At 43.2% G+C, this 26129-nt stretch overlaps 1 protein-coding gene across 4 annotated transcripts in view; it reads right to left on the bottom strand.

Moving 5' to 3' along the window:
- Positions 1-1233: 1233 nt before the first annotated feature.
- Positions 1234-26129, bottom strand: part of utrn (utrophin) — a 170204-nt gene continuing 145308 nt past the window's right edge. For 3 of the 4 annotated variants that reach the window (XM_061091915.1, XM_061091916.1, XM_061091918.1), the window contains 9 exons: positions 22379-22417; positions 21801-21866; positions 18830-18895; positions 11265-11426; positions 9464-9701; positions 6314-6389; positions 6014-6097; positions 3827-3852; positions 1234-2695 (listed from right to left, as the gene is read on the bottom strand). In XM_061091915.1, coding sequence (XP_060947898.1) covers positions 2687-2695; positions 3827-3852; positions 6014-6097; positions 6314-6389; positions 9464-9701; positions 11265-11426; positions 18830-18895; positions 21801-21866; positions 22379-22417 — 766 coding nt within the window. In that variant the 3' untranslated portion in view covers positions 1234-2686. The remainder of the gene's footprint in view (positions 2696-3826; positions 3853-6013; positions 6098-6313; positions 6390-9463; positions 9702-11264; positions 11427-18829; positions 18896-21800; positions 21867-22378; positions 22418-26129) is intronic. The other variant, XM_061091917.1, reaches the window with a different exon arrangement.

Below are 26129 nucleotides of genomic sequence, written 5' to 3'. Positions count from 1 at the left end.
CATCTAGTCAAAATAGGAAGAAATTCCCTTCGGCAGAGTTGAGATATTCAAGAGGACAAAAAGGTGTTTTGTGATGCCACCCTGACCTTGACCGGCTAAATGTAATCAGTTAATCAGTGAGTCAAAGTGATTTGTGTCCAAATTTGAAGGAATGTTGTTAAGTTAACATGAGCACAAGGCTAAAAGGAGTTTGTGAGGTACAGCTGATCTCAATCTTTGACTTCCAAATTCTAATCATGTCATTGTTTAGTCCAAGTGAATATTTGTAACAGATATAATGAAATTCCCTATTGTTGTCACCTTGGCCTTGATCTTTGACCATCAAAATCTAATCAGTTCATCTGTGAGTCCAAGCAAATGTTTGTGCACATTTTTTAAATATTCCCTGGAGGTGTTCCTGAGATATTGCATTCACAAGGGAAGGAGGAAACACCGACCTTGACCTTTGACCAAGAGAAAATCAAATGAGTCCATCCTAAAAAAAATATTTTTTAGAGTAAAAAATAAAGGTTTGGACGAAGTTTGAAGAAATTCCCTCTAGGAGTTCTTGAAATATCACTTTCAAAAGAATGGGACGGATCGAAAACCTTTAAAGTCTGGAGGCATGAAAAAAGAATGGAAGTAAAAACTTGGGAAGGAGAAATTAAACGGAAGGAAACAAACAATGTTATATTGGTGTGATCTATCAACTGGAGTCTTAAGACATGTTAATCTGAGTGGTTGTTATAATGAGCAGATTTTACACTGTGAAGAACCGCACGCTGTCAGATTTGATCTAAAACCTCCAGCAGGCGACGCAGCCACGACCGAGGTAAATACCTTTAATCTTTGAGAATAATGAAGGCGACGTCACTGCGAGTGATGCTGCTTGAATGAAAGCAGGTATTTGTTATGGTTTGGAGGAGAGTTGAGTGAAAAGAGAAGAGGATAATTACCCTTCATCATTCATTTGGGTTTTCAGGTGCAGCTCAGCGCGCTCATAGCAAACATGTAATAATGATCCGACCTCTCACTGCACGAGCTCTTTTGATAAATAATAATGTTCCGCTCCTGGCCGGGCGACGCTGAGGAGTTGGCACTAATGGAGTTTACATTCCTCAAACCAAGGGGGGGGTGTATACACCGCTTCTAAATTCAGGAGGCGAGAAGCTCTGCTCAGTGTGTGTATGTGTGTGTGTGTTTGTGTGTGTACGAGTCAAATAAATAAATAACCGCTAAGGGGGGAAAACGCACTTGTTATAAAAATTTTATTTAGAATAAAACAACATAGCCATATTACATGTAGTGTGGTCAATCTATTTTACATACCTCAGGAGAAACGACACAGTTCTGGGTTCATCATGATTGTAATCCTCATTAAAAACTACCACCACCACCATCATCATCATCATCATCATCATAATCATCATCATCAGTCTACAGCCAGAGGAGATTAAAGTAGTGTTGTTCAGTCTCACAAGTTTTACAGGATAGCATATAGCACAACAACACGCCGCGGTGAGGGACCAGTGCTAGAAGGCCAGTGGAAAAACCAACAACAGGTAGAGTGGGCGGCTTCGCTTCAGCAGGCCACAGACTCATGGTGATACAGTAAGAACTTCAAACTTGGTACCTCCTCGTTGCAGTGTACACAGATACAGTGAGCTAAAAGCGTAGGGCGCTAAACCAGGTTGTCCATGTTTCTGTAAATGATCGCGACTGTTTTTAAAAACAACGAACCACAAAAACAAAACTGTGTCTATGAGTCTGAGGTAGCAAGGCAATCATGGCTTTCCTCTGATTTCTCAACATATATCTTTATTTAAAAAAACAAACTATTCTACAGAATGACGACGGCCCTCGGAACGAACCCGGATTCAGAACGGCTTTAGATTTAAATCTACATTTTCCAAAAAAGGTCTCTCTCTCTTTGTACACAGTCCCACTTTAAATTCCTCAACTCTCATCTCGTCTTCCGCACGTGGAACGGACAAACTGTATAGGCACAGAAGGGATCAACTTTACATTAACAAATCGCAGTCAACACAAAGTCTGTCGGCATCTCAACGCTTTAAAGGGGAACTCGATATCAAGCATGCTACGAGATGGATCTTTAAAATAAAGCAGACACGTGTGACAGCCTTAAAAATCCTCCTCTCAGCCACTGAACGTTATGACTCAGTGACTGTGTGTGTGCTCCCAAATATGGAATAAAATCTGTGGTTAATGGCGACTCGGGGCTGGAGGGATCCAAGCGGTGGAATGACATAAAAACATGTAACAGTTGGATTCCCGGTGAAGGCAAAACTTAACAAGAACAAAACACAAACCCCCCAAACCACCCTCTGAAAAACAAGAAGCAGGTTTCACTGTACAAAGCCCTGTGCCATATACTCTTCTGCTTATCTAAACAAATCACTGACAAATGTGGAACCTAATGCAGGTACAATCTAAAGTTCATAAAATGTACAATTTGCATAGTACAAGACAATGTGGTAAAAGTAGTTAAGTTGTCCGGTCCTGTGCGTCTTTGGGATTCAGGGTCTTGGGTGGGGGGGTGGTTGTTTGTTTGGGAATGTTCCCGTCTCCTCCAGCACTCAATACAAACACACACACAGACACACACTCACAGACACACACTCTCACGCACACACACATACACACACACTCGTGTGCATTCACAAACGCACGTCATCCTGTGTGGTCCTCACATCACCTGTAAAACAGAACATGAAGACACAATCGTCATATTGGATCAAAATAAAGTTACACAGTTTAAAAGCAAAGTCTCCAGGATTTAGTGGCATCTAGTGGTGAAGTCGCATATTGCAACCAATGTCTTCTTCCTCTTCCAAGCATTTAAGAGAACCACAGTGTATAAAGATGGACGACGCCTCTCTACTTCCTCCTACTGTACAAAAAGGAAGGTCAAATATCTCAGGTACTGATGCTGGTATATCGTCATATCGAGATTCATCCGACAAATCGACGAGTGAGTCTCAGCTGTCAATCATGACATTTCACTTAGCACCGGACAACTTATTTAAACAGAACTTACTTGAAACACAAACACTTAAACCTAAAGAGATGAAAAATGTACTTGTGTGTATGTACTTTGACTTTATTGTATGGCCCAAATCCCATCATTAACATGGAAGAGGCAGGATTTATGCCCTGTACTGCAGCCAGCCACCAGGGGGTGATCAAGACAATCTGCCTTCACTTTTGTTATGTCATCCATCTTTATATACAGAGAAGCTGAAGGGCTCATTCTAAAGTAATGGAGATACATCGACTCTTGGTTTGAGGTGATTTTAAAGTAATGAAAAGAAAATAATAAATATTTTGTTGCATTTCTGCCGATTAATTTTCCTAAATCGTACACACACTGAAGTACAATAGTGTGTTTGGGTTCAAGAGGATACACAGAACATTGGTACACAAAGAGCAAAAGGTAAACCTGCCTCACTGTCTGTTAACATCACAAACTCAGACAGAATAATGGCTTCTGAGAGGTGTTGAATACACGTCTGTTACAGTCCATTAGGAGCTTGGTGAGGGTGAGGAGGAGGAGGAGGAGGAGGGGGTGAGTGCGATGAGGAAGAAAACATAACTGGCTTCTCGGAAATGGAAACACGCATTAAAGCTATTCAGCCACAACCTAACTTGCTCTGACTGAGATTAAGTTCAGAGGTGTAAACTACTGGAAGCAGTAAACTGGAGCATAATGGTCATCGAAGGAGAAGGAAGTGAAAAATCAAAGGGGGAAATATGAGCAGCAGTCAATAGGTATTGATTCCTGGGACAGATCCACTTTACTGGGTTATGCAGAAGAGCTGGCTCTCACCTGTGGTCTTGAGGGGAGACTTGAGGCTGAGGGAGATGAAACAAAGAGACAATGGAGCAGTTAAACACTTGAACCCAGCTCATCTCTGTTTTCATGAGTCAGAGCTAAATGATGATTCAAATGGATTTTCAACTAAAGCCCTCATAGGAGTTTTAACTTAAACCAAAACAAACGAAAGGCTCTGAGTCACTTTCTCGAATCATTTTATTTATTTTACTCAACATCCCCAGAGGAGGATATTCCATCAAACTCTGCTATGAAGAGTAATGAGGGTCTGAGGTTTTTTTTTCCTGATCATATAGAAACTATAAATTAATAAAAGAAAAACCTCAGGGCTCTATTTGAAATCTGTGGTTGAGAAAATGAATTATCGGAGAATCAAAAACACAAAGTGCCGATGCAGAGGAGCCTGAACACAGCACACAGGTTCGTAAAGAGCAGCCTGAATATCAGAGAAGAGCAGACCTGCTCAATTCATGACTACAGATGAGAGAGAGAGAGCTCAGATGTTCAAGATGCCATTTATTTATACATATCACGCACACGCACACGCACACACACACACACACACACACACACACAAAATCTACAAACAAAGCTGACTGACAGTGGGAGGCAGAGCAGGCGAGTGCGTGAGACTGGGAAAGAGAAGAGAGAGGGATTGACACGAGGAGCGAGAGGAAGCGAAGGAGACACTCAAAAGACGGAGGACGAGTCTAGTTGAAATGTAAATGATGATGATTGCATCGGGAACGTTTCTCCGTTTCCCTGTTTTCATTTCATCTATCGCTGCCACATCGTTCTCATCGCGGCCTGATGAGCGTCAGAGATGAAAAATAGCGACGAGGATAAAAACAAAGTAGACAACTGATGAACTGAATTCATTTAAACACAAAAGGAATAAAACAAACATCTGTAAAATGATCTATGTAGATAAGAAATGAAATGTGAAGTCTTTCATTTGATATGTGACGGGCTGTTCACAAACATTGGACTCAATGACTGTAGACTATAGTGGATCCCATCTTGATGCTGAATCGTGATCTTGATGGCTGCTGACCAGAGACTATGATAGCAGCAGGACTGCTGGACATATAGTATTGAAGTTATCCTTCAAAAATGTTTACCCTCATCGATGCTGCTAAAAAACTTTCATCCCGATGATGTTTTCCTACACTTGACATCTATTGCACTTCTGTCCGTCCTGGGAGAGGGATCCCTCACATGTGGCTCTCTCTGAGGTTTCTACATATTTTTACCTGTTAAAAGGGTTTTTAGTAGTTTTTCCTTGCTCTTGTTGAGGGTTAAGGAAAGAGGATGTCACACCATGTTAAAGCCCTATGAGACTTATTGTTATTTGTGAATGTGGGCTATACACATAAAATTTATTTGATTGATTGATTGATTGAAGACTTTCATGCAGTAGATGCATTGTTCACAAGCTACTTCTACAAATTCCTGTTTATTATTATGAACTATAATATGCGAAGTGTAAGATTAAAGCTTTAAACTTTAATTTGTTCTAAAAATGTTTGTTATTTTATCAATTATAATCCTAAATTGACAGGAAACGAATAGACTTTGATTACTGATCAATCAGCTTTGTGTACGTTTCAAGCAAAAATGCTAAAACTTTTTATTGTTCTTGTTTTTCAAGTGAAGATTTCCTGCTGGTCTTCGTCATATTAGGACGTGAACTAAATATATCCGGGTGTTTCGGTCTCTTGCTTCAGATCAACACAGTGTCACTTTTGTATTTTCAGGAATCTCTGTGTAATAAATTAGCTTTTAAAGGTTTGTATCTATTTTAGAGTCCCAAAGATTAATTAGAGACGGCCATTGTTGATCTAAACAATCAGTGGAGCCTTCAATATTTTTTCTAACTGAAATAAAGTCTACTGAATTACATTTGGTGGAAACTAAACAATTTCTTATATCGCTGTTTAAAGAGGATACAAACTTAAATCACACATCTTACGCGCCACTTGTGAAGTTACGCTGTGAGGGAGGAGTTATTAACAGTCGAACGGAGCGACGTGCACAAGTTTTCTGCTGACAAGCGACCTTGTGGCGAAACACAAATCTGCCCTCAGAGGATGGGGAGACACGGTGGGAGAGAGGAGGAGGAGGAGGAGGAGGAGGAGGAGGAGGAGGAGGAAGAGGAGGAGCGGGAGCGGGAAAACTTACGACTGCATGCAGGGAAGGAGTTGTTAATCTGCTCCATTACATCTGCCAGTTCAGAGCTGCTGTTGTGGGAGTCCAGCAGCTCATCTGAACGCACACACACAGACACACACAGGGTTAAGGTGACAGGGAGTTTAAGTTACCACAGTGAGCAACAAGTTTCCATTTGCAGAGAAACAGTGCGAGAGTCAAACTGTCAGTGCACCTGCTTAATGCTTTAAGATTCTGAATTCAAAGCCCAGAGCTTCTTCTGTCAAGATCAATGATGAGTGTTTGTGTGGCTCTGAGGTTTGAGTGTCTCACCTGAGTTCTCAGTCAGGGGCCCTCGGTCTTGTCCTGCGGGAGAGGACACTCCGTTTACCCTTGTGTCCACTTCCGGCTGAAAGACAGAGGGAGAAACAAGAGAAAATCCATCAGCTCAACATAATTATTCCGCCTGGCGTCCGCTTGACAACTTCAAAATCAGCCGTGCGTCACCCTGTGGCAGGCAGAGACGGGGAAATACCAGGGGGCGCTACCACGAGGCTGTCGTGTCAACAGCAACATTTCTCATAAACATGTCTCTGCCAATGTCCCTCGCTGAGGTTCACCTGCTACAGCATGAATCACACTCAAACAACCATTTCCATGGATTTATAGTGTTGTGGAGGAAACGCTGAGGTATTTTTTAGTGAGTGCCGCAGTGGATAAAACAAACAAACAGGACTGATGACTTGAAAAATAAAAATTAAGACTGGCTGAAGGAGGAACAAATATTATTATGTCCGTATTCAAGTATGAAAGATGTAGATTTGTCTTTCTATCCAAAAGTTTCTGCACAAAAACCTGCCGCAACTTTTATTTGCACCTGAGGCTGATCTGTGCAGCGAGCACTAATGTTGCAGAGAGTGAAACCAGACGATCTTCAATTATCTGAAGTATAATATTGATAATCAGGGTTTGTTCAAGGGGTCGGATTGTATCACTGTTCATTTGGTTCAAAGTGCTTTCCAGTGTTCTCCCTGTGCCGTCCCTGCTCTGCAGCCTCACACTGACCTCAGCTCAGACCTCAAAATAAACTGATGACAAAAACATATAAGAAAGTTCTGATAAAACAAGGCGTAAAAACCCCACAATTTTAAAACAATCAATTTTACATGAGAGGGTATTTTTTTCTTGTAGCTTAAACCTTGCAGACAGCTGATCAATGTTTGAAAACACGCTCTGCTGCCCTGATGCACAGAAGCAAACACTTGAGATCCGCTGACATTTACGGCAGAATCCCATGTTCCCTCTTCCCTTTTTCCACTGCAAGAAACCAAATCAATGCGGCCCCCCCCTCCTCCAACCCTGTCCTCCTCCTCCTCCTCCTCCTCCTCCTCCTCCTCCTCCTCCTCCTCCTCCTCCTCCTCCTCCTCCTCCTCCTCCTCCTCCTCCTCCTCCTCCTCCATTTTAGAAATAGTCTTGAGAGTCAAAAGTCCTCAAGCTTAAACCTTTTTCAGGCATGAACTCCTGAAAGCGTCTGAACTACTGAGGGAGGAACATTTTTCAGACTTTGCCTTTAACGTATGAAGAACACAGCAGGAGATTCTCAAAGTATGAAGTGATCACAACAGCAGGAGATTCAGGTGAAGGAGGCAGGAGACGTGACGTATACATTCTGCTACTGGAATCAAATGTTTCGGCAAATCGACAAATCGTTTTTCCAAGTTGACATTTTCGTCAGCGTGTAAGATATTTGATATTCATATTCTTTTTGTTTTTATTATTTAGGCATCCATTGCATGATAAAAACATCTACAATCATCCTGCTGTTTTCTCACATGGGCTCCCTCAGGTGTTCAGAGTCTCCACTCGGTCGACTGGCACGAAAATGTGACTCAGACATTTGCCTTCTCGCACTCAGCCCCTCTGGATATTATCAGGAGATTACCTGGAGTTCAGTGCAGATCTGAAAGCAGCTGCACTGGGAGACTATTGAGAAGCTTAGCAGCTTTAGACTGGAAAGCACCGTGTTGATCTGCAGTAACTGGGCCGACCTGATGGCTGACTGGACAGGGTGCAGCATGCTTTATGGGTGCAAACACCCCGAGCAGCAGGTCCACTGTTTTACTGCTGGCTGCTCGGACTGTTTACTGCCACCTCCCCCCCACTCTGTCTCTCTCATTTCCTGTCTGTCCGATTGCCGCTATCAAATAAAGATATAAAAAATGCAACCCCCTCCAAAAGAAAAAAAAGGAAACACAATGACAATAAAAGAAAGTTGCTCTTCATCCATTAAAAATCTGCCGAGTCACTTCAGCCGCCTTCCTCGGGCCCTAGTTGTGGTGAGTTACGACCTGTGCCTCCAGCCCCACGTCTACCAGAGAGAGGCAGCACCGGCTCCGGTGTTTGCTCAGGCTGATTCGTCAGGATCGCCGGTTGTTTGGTTTTGGGAGGTTTGTGCAATTTTCTACCGTGCACGAGCAAATCCACCCTCAGTGAGCAATTAGGCTGCACACAAACACGCAGCTGAGAGCTATCGATGGAGGAGCCGGAGATGGATGCCGCGCTCCTCGGTGGAATGTTAATGATTTGATTAGGATCTAATCTGAGAGTTGATGAGCACGTTTTGTTATTCGAAAGGCACAAAAAGCTGAGGATGAAAACGGATGGGTTATCACGTTTGGGCTGAGGGAAAGTCTGTGTTAATGAGGGGACAAGTTTATGTTGATGACTGAATGAATCCCTTTAATTTATTGCTATTCTGCATTTGCGATATATTTTACGAGTTGTAATGAAACAGCGCTGCCAGCTGCTGAGTGTGTGTGTGTGCGTGTGTGTGTGTGTGAGAGAACTGGGATCATTGGCCTGATGCTATTCAAGAACAAGTCTATTGAGGACAAAGCAACTTATGGCAGAGATACATTTTAAATCACTGTTGTGTATCTGCAAAGCCAGTGGGCTGCAAAAACGTCATCATTAATTAAAAATCATTAATTATAGGTATTTATCTTAAACTGCATGTAGCTAAGACACAAGGATGGGTTCGGTGGTGTAAGTTTGCCAATAAATAATAATCATCAATTCCATTTTTGCTGCTAATTTGCTGTTCATGTCAACTTTTTAATTTTGACCCACATTGGTGCGATTTCAAGACCGAATATCAGCTCCCTCCCTCCATGTTGCTTTGAAAGCTCCCTCCTGACGCCCTCCTTCTACAGCTGATCACTATCCTTTATGTCTCTGTGATCGCTCCCCTCGAGGTTTGAAGTCCTTGTCTGGGTTGTTTTCTGTCACCGCTGCACTTTTGAGTCCAATTTCAGCCACTCTCCATTCCACAGCTGTCAAGGAGAAACCCACAACAGCCAGAGAAACCCGGGTGCTCATTTTTTTTTCAGTCCGAGGAATGACAACGTACGAGTCTATGAAAATCCATCCGTGGCCCCTCTCTGCCACTCACTGTCCAACAGATCAGTGGAAGTGTCATGTCACCTGGTGCAGTAGCTGTCGGAGGCGGTGGAGCTGAGACTCCAGCTGCTTGTTGTGTTCCTCCAGGATGTGCATGCGGGCCTCCAGGCGGCCCTTGTGTTGTCGCAGCAGCTTGGCCTCGGCGAGCAGGTCGGCCTCCTCGGGATGGGCAGAGGAGCCGTCCGACTCCCAGGGGCTGCCGGGGGGGGCCCCTCGCTGGCCATGCTGCTCCTTCAGCTGCTCGTACTCCCTCTGCAGGGTCCTGGGAGGGAGGATAAAGAAAAGAGAGTATGTACACACACCACATCTGGATTCAAACATGTTTCCTGAAAGCTGGACATGTTGCAGCCACCAGCACAAGAGGGGCTTGTGTGAGCTCATGGTGGCAAACATGTGGTTGAACATCATTTTTAGCATGTTTTCACCCGTCTGTCTATTTGTTGGTTTCCTTGTTTGTTAGCAGGATTATGCTACACATAATGGAGAAATGAGATAGAAGTGTTACAGTGTAAGATAGAACTTTTTTCAACATTTTCAATGATTTCCCAGGGAGTCAATGATGGATCTTGATTTAAAACGGTAGATATCTCTAAGTGTGTGAATTCCGGTGCAGCTTGATGGAATACATGGTGGCTGTTGTGCTTTTTACCAAGTACCACCCAAGTTTGTAAGATGGATTACACAAAAAGTATTGAACCCGTTTGCACCTAAATTGGTGGAGGGATGGAGCGTGAGCCGGAGAATAACTCATTAAATTTGAGTGCTGATCCAGGAATAGTTTTTTAATCACTTCTCTTAAGGTTTTGTGAAAAGTCACATTTTCAACATCTTAGTCAATTCTATAAAATACTGTTTGGATCTTGATGAAAGATTGCGATCAGCAGTAGAGCATCCCAACACGAAGGTTCCCAGTTCAAATCCCAGCCCGCTTGTGGAGTTTGCATGTTCTCCCCGTGTTTATGTGAGTGTTCTCCCACAGTTAAATGAAGACATGCAGGTGGGATTGGCTCCAGCTCCACCTGTGACCCTCAAAGGATTAATGGAGTAGATAATGGATGCATGGAGCTTGATGAAAACCAATCAGCTGCATCTATGTTGTTGATACGTAAGAGAAAAATTGGCCTTTGAGGAAGTAGTTTTGTAGTTTGTATTTCCCTTTAATTCCTGAAGGTGTCACGTAAAAAAATATCACAGTCTCCTCTCCTTTCTCAGTTCAAAATAGAAAGACAGACCCCCCGCTGAATCGCTCGCCTCTCTCCGTGCCTCCCCCCCCCCCATCTCGGTGCAGAACCATAAGCTGCAGTGCTTTACTTAAGTTGGCATTTATGAGGCTGGCAGTAAAGCTCTCTCTCTCCCTCCTCCCTCTGCTCTCCTGCAGCGCCCGCGTTCGTGGATAATCAGTGTTAAATCAGCCAGTCGAGCCACCGTCTGAGCATCTCCCCGACAACACATCGTACACTGACTCTGAGCCATCGCCATCGACTAATCAAACACAGGAAGGCGTTGGCGTGGGAGACAGGCGGGGGGGTACGGGAAGTGTGTGTATGTTTACGTATTGTGCACTGGAGAGTGGCATGTGTACTCGAATGGCACCAGGAAGCAGAGTAAACAGTACATGGGAATAAGGAAAGAAAAGATGAACACAGATTTCTAAGTATTTGAAACATTCCGGTTCCATACAGGGGACTTTTCTCAACTTCATATTGATATTGAAGAAATCTGAGATTATCCACGGACATAAGTGATACTTATTATTCTCCGGGTGTGGAACAACCTCCTGTCACTCTGAGTTATCTCACGTCACTTGCGTGATAGAATGCCGTACCTCTGCTCCTCCTCCAGCCGAGCGATGATCCGCTCCAGCTCCCCCCGCTCCTCCCTCTCCACGGCCTGGAGGATCTGGGCAGGACTCTGGGGCTGACTGCAGGGGGAGCCCTCCCCCCCCAGCGTCTGGCAGTACTGCAGGATCAGGGCATGCTCGTCGTCCCTGTGGAGAAGAGTCATTTTGTCCCGGTTAGACCATAGCAGCTCACTTTCTGTACAGTTGCTTCGGAGGATGTCAGTGTCTTCTTTCATGAACCAGTTCCATTGTGCAGCTAATAACACAAGGTTTTAACAAAAGCGCGTGTGAGGAAAATGCCACCTTTCTTTAAATACAGAGCTTCAATGCACCTAATCTAAACAAAGACTGTGGTGCAGCTGCCACCACGAGATGCCAGATCCTAGCAACTGTAGGTCTGTGACACGGTAAGCTCCGTCCCTGTGGAACGCAGACATGTCAGTCTCTACTGATCTGATAAGTGGAATGAGGGAGAGCCGAGAGGAGACGGGGGGGAGCAGAGAGGAGAGAGAGAGCCTGGCAGACAGATGGAAAGATACAGAGGAGGGGAGAGAAATGGCTGCTGGTGTGTATCTGTACATGTGTGTGTCCGTTTCTTTATGTGTGATCTCAGTGATCGGGGCACAGCTGTCGACTTCACTCTGAAGAACGACCTCATCCTTGAAGTCTAAAACCTGACAACAAGAAACACACACACAGTAAAAAAGATGGCAGACTGTTATTAAAAAGCCCTTTTCGTTTCGTTGCTAAATCGTCATTTCTCAGACACACTTTGACAACTTGAGTTTGGCTGAGAAGGTTTAGTGGCAGGGCAGCTCCACCTGTGACTTTCCATTCACCACTGAACATATCTGGATAGTTTTCATGAATCCAGCTCCAGTTAAAGTGTCTGCTCGTGTTAAAGCACCTGTTTATAACCTTTGCTGAGGGACAGCGCCCTCTGCAGCCACTTGTGGTGATTCATTCTGTTGGCCGCACTGTGCCAGTGATAAAGTGGTTTTCACCGAGAGAAAACAAAGCCTATAAATCTGACTGTGTAGCCCCACTCACTGAAGTGAAACATAACTGAATGGTGGATAGAACCCATGATCCCCGGCTTCCTGAGCCCAAAGAGCTGCTGCTGTAACAAATGCACCAAACTCGGTTTAGAATTCTTACATTTTCTCGCAGGATATTGCAGATAAATGCAGTTAAAAATGTTTTACTTCTACATCTTTTTAACTGATCCATGGTTCAGCATTACTCTTGAACTTGCCGGGCCTGATTCTGACGGTTTAAGTGTGTTCTCACTGGAGATCGTACCCACTCACCAAAATTACATAGAAGAGATGTTATGGGTGAGGAGTGGGAGGGACAATTCTCCATATAACAAGTCAGTGAACCTTCATACTTTTATTGAGTTGCCTTAACATCTTGCTGTGGCATTGCATAAAAACAAATATATATGAATATTAAAAGGGATTATAGAAATACAAAAACAACACTCTTATAGTTATCTGGGAAACAATGAGTTCTCAGATAATCAGACATTTGTTTATATTTTATACACCAATAAATGAAAAGTTGTAACTCACTGGAACACAAGAGAAATGGCCGTTTCAAGAAGGCCAAACAAGAAAATTAAGAATTAGCACTAATTCCTGTTCTCTGAGCTGCATGTTTTTGATTTATTCCTTTTTATGGTTTAAACATACGCCTTTTAAAACATTTACTGAGTTTACACAAACACACTTATCTGGGCGCCGCCATAAGTGAGTGTTTAATCCTTGGCTATAATGAGCACGTTAATCAAACACGCTCCGGAGGGCAGGCAGACAAGCTGAAATGTCTAAAGTTTTTCATGAGACAGCCTTGAATCGCACCATGGGAGACAATCAATGAGTGAGCGGCAAAGATATTCAGTATGCCATTATCACCACATGAATAACAAGAGAGGTTACAAATATTAAGTATTTATAACATTCGTGATTGGGGCGAGTGGAGCCGGTGAGAGGTGCAGAGAACGAGGCTTTCACTTGTTCAGATAAAAGAGACCAGTACGCCGAGCCAGTAGACCTCAGAATAAAACCATTAACCAGCCTCAGCTCCTTCTGTGTTTTCAAAACTGAAGTTTAAGAATTGGATTTGCGTCAAACTTGGGTTCAACCAATTCATGTTTTTTTTTTCATTGCGAAATGAAAGCTACAACCGATGAAAGAGACATGAAACTATGGAGAGAACACAATGTTTTGAACCTTTCTCGGTTAAAGAAGAAAACACTAGGCAGCTTTTGTTATCTGCCGCATCTTGTATATCTACAGTTCCTTCCAGACGTTCTTTCTTTAAACATAACTTTTCGAACTTTGGCGATACAGTATGTATTGCACAGTATTCTTGTAGTTAACATGACGACTGACGCCAGGCAGAGACTGCCGATCGACGACACAAAGAAAGCTGGCAGACACAGAAAGATGACTTTCTGATGATGCTGAGAAAAGGCTTGTTTACTGGGGAGAGTGTTGAAAATAGGTGGCAGCGAGGCCTGCTGGGGGGGGGGGGCTGGCGGATGAGCTCTTGTGCAAGCGAGTGACCAATTAGGCAGGTCCCTGACCACTGGGAAGAGGCAGCAGGACAATGCGGCGGGCAAGAGGAGCCCAGAGGACGGCAGGAAGGGGGGGGGGGGGGGAATTATTACGTGTGAAGACGGTCACTGTACAGAGGCTGGCGCCGGCTCACAAATCAACGGCTGAGGAATACTGGGACAAAGAGGAAGCGCAGAAGAAAGGACTGCGGAAAAAGACGAAGAACAAGAAAGACGATGATAGAGGAGGAGAGCTTCATTGTGGTGGGGGGGGAGGAATCAAATGTGAATAATGGTGATGAATGGCGAGGCTATTAGCTGTGATGCATTGTGGGTATGGGTGATGTTGGGTGAGGGTGAGCAGAGGACACAGCGGAGGGAACATCTACAGTCTCTGTCTGTTGATCGTCTCCGGGCCTGAATACCTCGGCCAAGGAGGTTATGTTTTCACCCCCTTTGTTTGTTTGTTTGTTAGTAAGCAGGATTACACAAAAACAACAAACAGATTTTCACAAAACCTGGTGGAAGGAAGCGGTATGGGTCAGGGAAGAAACCATAACATGCGGGTGCAGATGTGGGACAGGGGGCGGATCCTGGAGTTGTATTATTCATGCTTTCTCTTACATTTCTAGCTGTTTTTCTACAATTTCTCAGTTTTCCCAATAATTTATGAATAAAAAAAAAAAAAAAAAATCAGCCTGTAGGGAACTGATATATCTGTTAGTGTGTGCAGCCTGATTGAATTTAGGGAGACTGTTGGCCCTTCTGGTTTCCAGCCATTATATCGCAAAGCAAGCAGCTCCTCCAAAGCTGAATATCAGCTGAGTAGACAGAGCGAGATAAAGAAAGAGAAACAAGGAAATAGGGGATATGAGAGAAAAAGCAGGGACCTCTCCCTCGGGCGGAGGCTGCATGTCTTTCATTCCCCCCCTATGGTGCGATATTAAAAAACCTCTCTCTCTCTGCGGACCTCCACATTTGGGGACTGCTCATTGTGGAGTGTATTGTTTATGACGCAGGGCTTCAAAGAAAAGTATCTCAATGTTTACCTCTGTGCTCAGCGTTCAGTCTGAAGGTTGCCTGGGCCCAAAGGTAAAACATGATTAGACTACATCTAAAAATGATGAAAGGAGACGAGAGAGAGAGAGAAGGAGGGGTGGTGGTGGAAAGAGAAAGGGGTGGGGAAATTAAAGAGAGAGCAACGAGCGTAAAGGGCAAAAATATGAAAGACAAGGAAAAGGGGACAGCGCTGGGGAGAGACTGGAAAGCGAGAGATAACCAAACAAAAAAAGGCCGGGCGCGAGAAAAAAAAAGGGGGAAGCTGAGAGTCTCTGCCCTCAGATTGTGTCCTGAGGCGCTGATGACAACATTGTGCTGTAGCTGGAGGTCAGAGGAGGCAGGCAACACTGACTTCCTAATTAAGGATTCTCTTTTAGATAAAAGCTGCACAGGACTGAAATGAAACAAGCAGTGAGGCCACACACAAACGCACACACAGGCTCTGAAAGATCAGAAAACACAATCACTGAGACCTCAGTGTGCAAATTGGACAACGCAGTCATCCGTGTTGTATCTGTGTCGCAGAGACACGGCCAGGGAGACTCCTCCCCCTGTACAGTCCTGCAGTTTGGGGATCGTTTCTGAGAGCGTGCGTCCTCAAAAAACAACCACGCGCAGTGACAGACAAAGAGGCCGGCGTGGAATCAGCTGGAGGCAGGAAAGAATAAATCTCACAATAGAAGAGAGGAGAGACAATCAAACACTCACAAACCAAAGGCATTAAAAGAAGGAAGGGGGAGGAGAGTTATTTCTCAGCTGAGAAGTGTGACAGCACAATGGCTCCATCTTTAGTGAAGAGATACGGGTGAGGGGAACGTTTCACTGTCGTATCTACGAAACCACAGGGCTGCCATTTCAACACAGGATTTCAAAGTGACTTCTAATTAAAAGTGGGACACATTGGTGAGTTAAAAAACAAGGATCCTCCCCCGATTCTGTCCTTTTCAAATGAATGCAAATGGCATTTTATCACAGCACAGTAACATTTCCCTGCAAAGACAAGTAGTTTTTCACAAGTGGCCATTTTCATCTTAGACGATTCAACATTAATTAGCTCATAGAGTCAACGTGTAGGGAGTCAATTAGGATAAGTATCCTCCGTATAAGAATACATTATTTTCGTGCAAAAACAGCAATAACAATCCATAAGAGGATAAAAAGTTGTATAGATGTGCTTCATTTTCATTTCCAATTAGTGCTACTGTTTCGAGTGCAATACACACAAATTTACATCATCTCTCAGAACCCAAGGTTCTCCAGTGAGAGACTGGTCATTATATAATGCACAGAAAAAAACACATTTAGCTTTGAATACAAAAAAGTACGATAGGATGAAGTACTAGTATACGTTCCAGACACTTAAAGACCTTTTGAATGGGCTGTGGTGATGCTCTGCAGAATCATATCTATCTTTTCTACTTCAGAATTATTCCTCATCGTCATTAGTGAGTTCTCCTCAAGCAGCTTTATAATATACTGTCACTTTTTAGTTTTTACAAACATATATGCTGCAGAGTGAAGATAGAAAAACTTGTGTCTATCCTACCTGGTTTATCTGCAGCAAAGATTTTATAGTACAGATTTGAGAATTATAGTTAAAGATTATATAGAATTTGCTTAAATAATGTTCAGGTGTGTGGTTTTTAAGTCTCAATGATTAACAATTGACTTAACTGGTCGTATCTTATTATACATTCCATGTCGGATATGTCAGCTTTCTACGAGATCTGCGTTCCACAGACAGACAGACAGACAGACAGACAGACAGACAGACAGACAGACAGACAGACAGACAGACAGACAGACAGACAGACAGACAGACAGACAGACAGACAGACAGACAGACAGACAGACAGACAGACAGACAGACAGACAGACAGACAGACAGACAGACAGACAGACAGACAGACAGACAGACAGACAGACAGACAGACAGACAGACAGACAAACAGACAAACAGACAGACAGACAGACAGACATTTGTGGAAGAAGTCTGTAGATACAGTACATACGCACACAGGTGCTATATTGTGCTTCATGCCGATAAGTACAAAGCCGTTCTTGTCAAACGTGTTCTGGAAAAAAAATGACAGAATTTAAATTTCCTTTTTTCTCGGGCTATTGTTCTCTTTTCTTCATCCCAGCTACATTATAGCTGCTGTTGTTTTGCACAAAAGCACAGAATGAAACTCTAAGAGAAATGACACTGACGTATAAGTGAGTGAAAGTGGTTGTTTTTTTCTCCCTCTGCTTTTAAAACCATTAGCCTTCATCCAGCCCTCATCTTCCTCACCTCATTAGTGCTTCACACACTTCAGTGTTGGAGCCTCTGTGTTGTTTCAGAGCTGGCAGGGAAACATAATGGCCTGTTCTTTTAAGTAAAGCCTCAGTACAAAGCAGAAAAGCGAGAGCGAGGAGGAGGAGGAGTGGAGATAATCTGTTGGTCCCTGCATTAAGAGAACTTTGAGAAGAAAATAAATCCACCTCTGCCTCAACCTTCCCCTGATTTTCACTTTTCTATTATACTTTTCTACTATTCTTCTTTCCATTCTATTGATCAGCTGAAAAAGAGAGAGATCGGAGAAACGCAGCTTTTTGGGACTCTTCCATCGAAAACACCTTCTGTTCCTGAAGAGCCCTATTCTGAGAAGCAAGGTCGGAAGGAGGTGAGGAGTGGGAGCAGCGGTCTGCACAATGCACGCAACCACAGCGAGGAATTCAACCCACAACAGACAGATGATAACGCATCACTTCATCTCCACTGAAGACTCTCAAAGGGTCTGAACATCTTCCCATGTGAATCCACTGTTGTGCTGTAACACTTTATTTTGGAAGAATTTCTTTTTAAAAGCCTGAAAACTTCATACAAGCAGTCGTTTTGCCCTCAGTCTCTCTTTTGTTGCTTTGTGCTACTTTCTTACTTTTCTAAAAAATAATCTGCTCACTCAATGTCGTACATTCTCATACACAAAAGATTGATTGCAATGATTTTCACACACACATCCAGCAACTGCTGATTTCCAAATCTGTGAAGAAGATCTAGGATCAGGGAAATCTTGAGATCTACAAGACAAGTGACAAGTACTTTTGTTTCCACACCCGTTTCCCTCCTTCTCTCTTCTGTTGCTTTTGCACACTTATCTATTCTAAATTTTCCGACTCTGTCAAGACGATCTGGGAAAACTCGAGATCTACAAGACAACAGCAAAGTGACAAGAGCTTGTGTCCGTTGGCCCAGAGGGCGTTTGAACCTTTAGAGCTCATTCCCTTGATTAGGATCTGGGTTGGGAAGACAGACTAACGCCCCCCCTTCAACCTGAATGGTCTGCAGGAGACATGCACTTGATCACAGCAGAGACTGACGCTCCCTATCAGCCCCCCCCCCCTTCCGATTTCTTCTCCTCTTCCATGTTCTCATCTCCTGTCATCAGAGATAACTGGTCGTTATCAGAGATCCTGAAACCAATCACTCCCACTGCTCATTGTTGGCACTCTCATCCATTACATTTGTCCCACAGCCCACTCACCTTCCTGTCTTACTCATCCACATCCCATTGTCTTTTTTTTCCCTGACTCAACATTTCTTTTGCTCTTCCACTTCTCTCACACTCTTTTCAGGAATTTGGAGGCCAACCTGTTTTTTGTGTTTGGCTGCTTTTGATAAGATGAAGCCAGGAAAGTGTACGTGGATCTGTCACAGCAATATGATGAAGCTAAATATCAACAAATATGTAGATAGAAAAGCAAAATCGGTGAGAATCTTCAGCTTCCAAAGTGTAAATATGAAAATAAAGAGGTTTCCATATATGTTTGTAGACACGTGGTAGTTTAAAGCCAGAAAATAATTTATATGTGAAATGTTTTTTGTGTCCCCTGTTGTAAGAAATGTCCAAACGTGTAAAATGTAATATTGGAAATGACAAACACTTACATGCTTCCTGTGGCTGAGCTGCTGTCTGTGGGCAGGGAGCCGTTGGAGCGTTCCATCTGGGCCAACCTGAGGTAGAAAAAAGAAAAAAAACATCAGGGGACTAACTCGCACACATTTAAAATCTGTCATCATCTCATTAAATTTCTGAACGTCATTGTAAACAAAGGGGGGTCTCAGAGGCACAGCGGCACACCAATGAAGGTTTGTCGTCCCAGAACAGGATAAATGACAAAGGCGAGAACCGACTATAATTCTGTGTAGAGACATATTTTGAGACCGTGTCTGCAGGAGCATTTTCTCTGGTCATAGATCCACACAGAGAAGTGATGCTAATGAAGCTGGTTCCCCGATTAGAGCCTGTGCTCAGTCGAACTGTGATACAGCAGCAGTGTCGTCCAGCAGGTTAATAATATGATCCCCACACTGTACTGTGGGATGAAAGTGCACATAACCAGGATAAAGGTCCGATATGTTGGTTAGATATACTTTATGCTGGAATTGCATGAATCAAATCATTTTAAAATGCAAATCTACAAGCCACAGTATAATCTCCAACGTCAGCATCCACAGTTCGGTTCAAATTGTAATTCACACGCCTCGTGTCTGTGTCGGCGCTGATAAAACAGCGCCGTCAGAAGCACTGAGCGAAGGTTAATGGTGCGTGACCGACGGAAGGTTACAGGCCGAACACAGCAGCGCCGCATCAGAGGACCACCGATGATTAAAGCCTCGTGTGGAGGGACACGCTGGGGTCTCTTTTGACGTAGCTGTCCGTTTTGAGAAGATGAGATCGGAGAGATTCCTTCAAAGGGCTCGATGGGATTCATTTGACGTGGGATATTTGAGCATCTTAACATTCAGACCTTCTCTCAAAATCAGACATGACAGGCCTTCAGTGTCGGTGCTGCGGAACATGAGTTTGGGGATGTTGCCGATGATTTACTGCAGCACACACGCTGTGCACATGGGTGTGTGGATGTTCGCTGCAGCATCGTTTGAAGTGGGTGTAGGGAAAAAGGAAAAAAAGCCACCGGGCCAATCTGTTGCTACTCGGATCGCAGCGGTAAATCTATAATGTCAGCAGCTATAGTGGGAGGTAGCTGCAGGTTTTCTAGGTTCACTAAGCGAGCGTGTTGACAGTTATCTGACATTTAATGTATGCAGGGTTTTTCTTTACCATTATAAGGTTTTAGGCAGAACGCCTACGCACTTTTACACAGCACCTAAATCAATTGGCACCAATATTAGAAAATATATTTTTCTTTAAACTTACTTTAAAAGCTAGAATAAACGCCCTGTGGTTGTTTTATGCTTCTGTCAACCACTGCAGCTTCAGTCTACATACATGAGATCCATGTGACCTTTGACCTTTAAACACCAAAATCGAAATAGTACATTTTGGATCCAAGTAAACGTTTAAACTAAATTTGAAGACATTGCCTCAAGCTGTTTCTAAGCTGTGGCTTTCACAAACCAAATGAATGATTTGTAAGGTCATAGTAACCTTGGACTTTGACCTTTGACCAGCAACTTCTAATAAGTTCATCTTTAATTCCAACTGCATGTTTTTACACCTAATCTGAATTGGACTCAAGAGTCCAACGAATGGACAACTCCAAAAGACTTTTCTTCTGGCCACTGGCTGTCGAGGACGAGGAGGCATAAATATGAAGGTTGATTATTTCACTAGACCTTTCTTTTAAAATGCAATGACTACCAGTGCAACTACATACTTTTCTTGTTTAGATAATGAGAGTTACCGTTCTTTACAGAGTCTCTCAGAGTAAATCTGCATTACGTGTGCTTAATAAGTCCGGTTTAACTTGCAGGAGATTCTGAAGGCTGCTGTGAAGCGTTCGTCTCCCACAGAGGAGATAAATTCATGACAAGGGAAATCGAGTTCTTAACATCTCCCGACGTCTTTACAAAAATGAGGAAAATCTGTCAAACGGACGAGAATCACGCCTGTCACTGACGATGAGCTCAAAAAGACTGAGCCAGATAAAAAAGACTCATGTGAGAAGAAAGACGTGAGCGATGAATCCACTGGCTACAGTGGTCAGCTGACCAGCAGCCACTGGGACAGTGAGCTGTCTGCAGACGCTCAAGCAAACAGAAAGTTTGGTCGGCAGCCAAACGCTGTTACATTGTCAGATGGTTGTGAGAGCTTGAGAAAGTTGCAGCTCAAACCATTCATTACGAGCCTTGCTGTAGCAGTGCTATTTTGTTTGGCGCACAGTGCGATCACTCACAAAGACTGTGAAGGATTTCTTCAGCACATAGAGCTCGCTCCATCACTGAGCATATTTGTTTCTAATGGAAAAACAACACTGGGAGTTGTGTTTGTATAGATACTGTAATAAGATTGGATTTCTGCTTCGTTTCAAACATATTCCGATGGGTTTTATTCAAAATATCTACACTACCAGCTGCTTATAATACCGAATCAAGTTTTTGGTTTTCATTTAATTTAAATCCATCTATTGCAAATCAAATTTATACATTTATATTTCTGCGGTTCCTATAATATAATAATATGGTGCTTTTTAACTTTGTTTTCGATTGGTAAATGTAATTTCTGCTTCTTCCAGGCTGCTGCTGGTTTATACTTAATTCATGCTTTTAAAATCAGTGTACAGAAATTTGATTTGTTTTTTCTTATTGTTGTCAATATTAGATTATTGTTGCATAGTCATGCATTTTAAATGCAAGGCAACAGCGAGTTGGAGTAAGGGAATTTCACTCTAATTTCTTGGAAAAAGGTTTGAAACAATAGAAAGTATTTATTTATTATTTTTATATATATCCTCTAAAACAAAGAAAAACATTGGGTATGGTCCCTTAAAAGTTGGTTTCTTGTTCCATAATGAAGCTCTTGAGATTATTTTCATGTGCAACACAGTTATCAACTCTTTGGATGTGTGTTTGTGGCGTCTGACATGACGAGAGGATGGCAGTTGAATGGGCCTACCTGCTGGCATACTGCTCTATCCTGGAATGGGTGTCATCATGAGAGAACTGAGGTGACGGGGACAGCCTGGAAATGAAGGGGGTAGGGGGGGGGTAATGGAGATGAATCAGATTGGGCATGCTCACACAACCTCTTTAACACACACACACACACACACAGGCACATGCACGGGAGACCTGTTTGCACACAGCCTAATGGCCCCTCACAACATCACCTAGAAAAAAAAACCAATCGGATGATCGTCGAGAGAGAAATAGGAGAGAGGGATGATCTACGGAGCGGTTGGATGGATTCTGACAGCCTCTGCTGGGGTGAGCGACTGAATTCTAGTCGGGTGCTCTAGAGAGGAGCAGGAGGTGGTGGGAAGGAGACAGTGGGGAGAGTTTTGTTTTTGGTTGCATGTTCAGCCAGTGTATGGGGAGGGCAGTCAGGCAGGCGGGCAACATGCAGTGCAGTCATGGCTAAGTTGGTGTGAGGACGTAGGAGGGGGGGTGAGCGAGAAGAGGAGGGAGTGAAAAGGGTGGTGCATTCCAGTCGGGACGAAGAGGGTGCAGTTTCTGCTGGACGTAGATACTCACTCGTACTGCTCCGGACACATGCTGATGAGGGTGACGGGACTGTAAGAGAATCGGAGGAGGGAGAGGAGGGAGGGAAAGGTACCACAAAAACAGTTGAGGGTCAAATAAACACAGCAGGTGGAGGCAGGGTCTGTGACTCAACACACAGGGAAGTCATGTAAAACACACGTCAAACAGTCACAGGTACACGACACCACATGTTGCACCATTTTGTGGCGTGTGGTAAAAACCTGCTTCACAATAGACCCTGGACAGATTCGATGGAGGTTGAGGGATTAAAAAGCGGTCACAATGTGCCAGTGGGCGCCTCTGCACTAATGGACCCTGGTTGTGTGGGTGAAAGCTTTTACAGAGCAGGGTTGAGTACGTCAGCTGCTGTTACACATGTTAAATTATACGATATGGTCTTAATACACTTATTTTTCCCATTTATTCCCTGCAGGACTTAATCAAATGGCACGCCAGGAATACATATACAGCAGAATGGATTTTCGGGTTTATCTATTATTGACCACAAATATCAATATAATGATTCCAGAATGCCCTTCATCTTGTCTTCTTCACACTTGACATTGGAGTATTATGGGCCAGAAGAAGTGTAGTGTTGAATTTGGTATGATGTATTAGATATTTACTTTGTGTGACCTTGCCCTCAGGGTTCTAGGGACTGAGTCTTGGAGTTGGCCTTTAGTTTCTGCAGCTCAGTTACTGCGGGTCACTTTTACAGTTTCAGAGAAAAAGTCCTAACAGGCAGACAGCTAATGAAGCTACTGCTCTTCAGTGGTTTTGGATCTAAAGCATGAACAAGCGAGGATAGATTGTTTATGTGTGTATGTGTCACACATTTCACAGTTTCTTGTTTCTAGTTTGTGGGAACTGCTGCAATGCTTAGAGACAAACAGAATAAACTGTTATCTGTAAGCCAGACTTGACGACTTCTAATGTCATAAACACAAAGAATCGTGTTGTTTTCATGCATAGAAATCGGTGAGATAACAGTTGAGGTTGACGTTGTTTCGCCTTGCTCTTTTTGTTCTCACATTGAAGCAGGGAAACTCAGTGTGGCATGGTGGTTAGGATTCTTATGGCTGGGCGGCCAATGCAGTCACACTTCTGCAGCTGTGAGGAGAATTCAAAATGTAGCCGGGGATTTGTGACAGAATAGAAGTTAAATAAAAGGAAGCGGCGAGAGAAAAGGAGAAATCGGGGTCGGCAGGGCAGACTGAGCTAACTACTGCGAGCGGGAGCTGGAGCGGTTTACGTGCCCCTGACCACATCTTCCCCAGAAAGAACAGTCACTGTGTTCTTTTTTGTTTTTAACAAGAGCGGTGACAGTTTTCATCTGCTTCAAAAAGTAATAGGGCATTGTGAAGTGTAGATGGTTTTCCTGTCAGCGGAATTTGTCCGATACCAGAATCCAATGACATTACTTTAACCTTCAGATGGGCACAATTGAGCACTAGTAGAGGGAGGAACACGCGAAACAGAGAGAGAGAGAGAGAGAAAATTGGACGTGAAGAGAGAGAGAGAGAGAGAGAGAGAGAGAGAGAGAGAGAGAGAGAGAGAGAGAGAGAGAGAGAGAGAGAGAGAGAGAGAGGAGGAAATCACGACAGACCTTGAGAGTATTTGGGGTTTGACAAATGGAGCTGCATGTTGTGCCTGCTGAAGTATAATAACAGGATGCGGTGCAGAGCTCTGTTCACATTTCACTTCATTTCATTCCACTGGTGTTGCGCTAGAAGTCTGAACAGACGGAGCTGCAGTCAAAATCTGAGGCAACGAGGAACCAAGAATATATAATACAGTATTCATGAGAGATCACCGCCAGTTGAAATATTATGAGCAATTTATGTTAACCACCTTGATTATAAAAAGAAAAACGTACTTTAAGCAGTAATTTGGCCTTTTTCTAGTCAATCTGAGAGCAAATGAAGAAAAGTGAGTTTTCAAAATAACAAAAATTATCCGCTTCTGCTCCTCCGCCCTTTTATGTGCCGCTGATCAGACTGAGCTCGCAGAGAGTGAGCGAAACTCAGTCGGGCAGAAAATTCTTCAAATACCATCAGTTAAAAGATGGAGAGAATTTATCAAAGTCTTTAAAAAGAGAAGGTAATGTCTTGATTTTTGAGCTTGTGGTTAGCAAATGTTAATGGGCCTTGGTAAAGCAATAAACACCTTCACACAGGCTGTAAATCCCTAGCTGGTGCAAACACTAGGAGCTCTGTGTTTTCCACCTGCTTCTGTCAGAAAAGTTGGAATGGACTCAGAAAGAAGCTGAAGCCAAAAGATCTGATGTATTCTCTCATCGGTTTGTGTACTCGACACATCACACAGTGGGTTTCGTGTAGTTTAGCCCATCGTGGTGCGGTGTTCTCTCTGTCACTGTGAGTGCTGCCTCTCTCTGCTTCGCTCGCTCCTCTGTTCTCTCTCTGTCAGAGGTGAAAAAGCATCTGAGCCTGTTGACTCCTCCCCCTCCTCCACTAGTGACTGAGAAAGTGAGTCAGTGACACAGTTAAAGATATATAGAGATACTCCCGTTATAATCATTTTGCTTATATTGTATTATGGATGAATTATGGATATATGTTTGTACAAAATTAATCAGAGAGTCTAGTGAACCTGTTTTTGTGTTTGCATATGAGCATATACTGTATGTACAATTTATATAAAGGTTTTAATCTATATACAGTGGGTATGATTGGAAGCAGATCATTATACGAGCCGTTTGGATGCTAAATTAATAAATTCTGTATAAATTCCGCTGCGTCTGCCTTCATCTCCAAATCGTCCAACCATAACTTTGTCTGTGGCTTCTTAGGAGTATGAAACAGACTCGGATATTAATAATTAGTTTCTAAGGGAAAGTCTGGAGCAACGGACTGGGACATTTGCCTTCTCACATACAGAAACCCTAGCCCTACTTACAGCACCCTTATCTATATATAGTGCACACGTACCAAAGCAAAGGGGATGTTTCCCTAATGTAAAAAACTATAAATTAAAAAACTACTTTGCTGTCATATGCCGATAAAAAGTTAACAAATTTTTTTTGGGCTTGATTCTGAAGAGTATAAAGCAAAAAAACTTTACAGTCACTAAATTCCAAATCCAGGTTCAAAGCCGTTTACCTCTCAACTAATGCAGCAGAGACCCATCCTCTATCTGGTGATGTCGGGTGAAAGACAAAAACCAACAGTGAGTGGGAAAAACCATTAGAATTAAGCTCTTTCACATCAAATATAGCTGCGACAAATCAGAAATCCTATCTGGCGTGAAATTAAGTAAAGATTTAAGTGGGAGGTGAGAGTGGGCGCTGGTTCTGCTCTCTCAAGGTGGAGGGGAAACGGAGTGGGTGGAATAAAAAAATGATGACAATACAAGTGCAGAGAGACAGAGAGTGAGTGCATTAGAAAGGGCCGTTACACAGCAGTCAGTCTAATATTCTCAGCTGCCGCTCCAGCACTTGAAAAATTATAACTTCTTAGAAGTTCCCTTTGTTAAGATGACCAATGGAGCCTGACAGCGCATTAGAAAGGATTTAAGGGGACATTAAAGAGAAAATCAAATTTCCTATTATTAAAAGTACACAGCAGAAGGAAAGTGGAAAACTTCTACGGCGTTCAGTCCATTACTCAGCACGCCATCAACGAAGCTGAGGAATTGGGAGCAATCACTTTCTTATTACAGGCAAAATGGCAGCAAACGATATGATGTTTACCTAATCTGTGTAAATCCTCTTTATGAGCAGGGA

Source organism: Limanda limanda, chromosome 18, assembly GCF_963576545.1.
Source record: "Limanda limanda chromosome 18, fLimLim1.1, whole genome shotgun sequence".
NCBI lineage: Eukaryota > Metazoa > Chordata > Actinopteri > Pleuronectiformes > Pleuronectidae > Limanda > Limanda limanda.
Note: the sequence above shows the minus strand (reverse complement) of the source record. Positions and strands in the feature narration are given on the sequence as shown.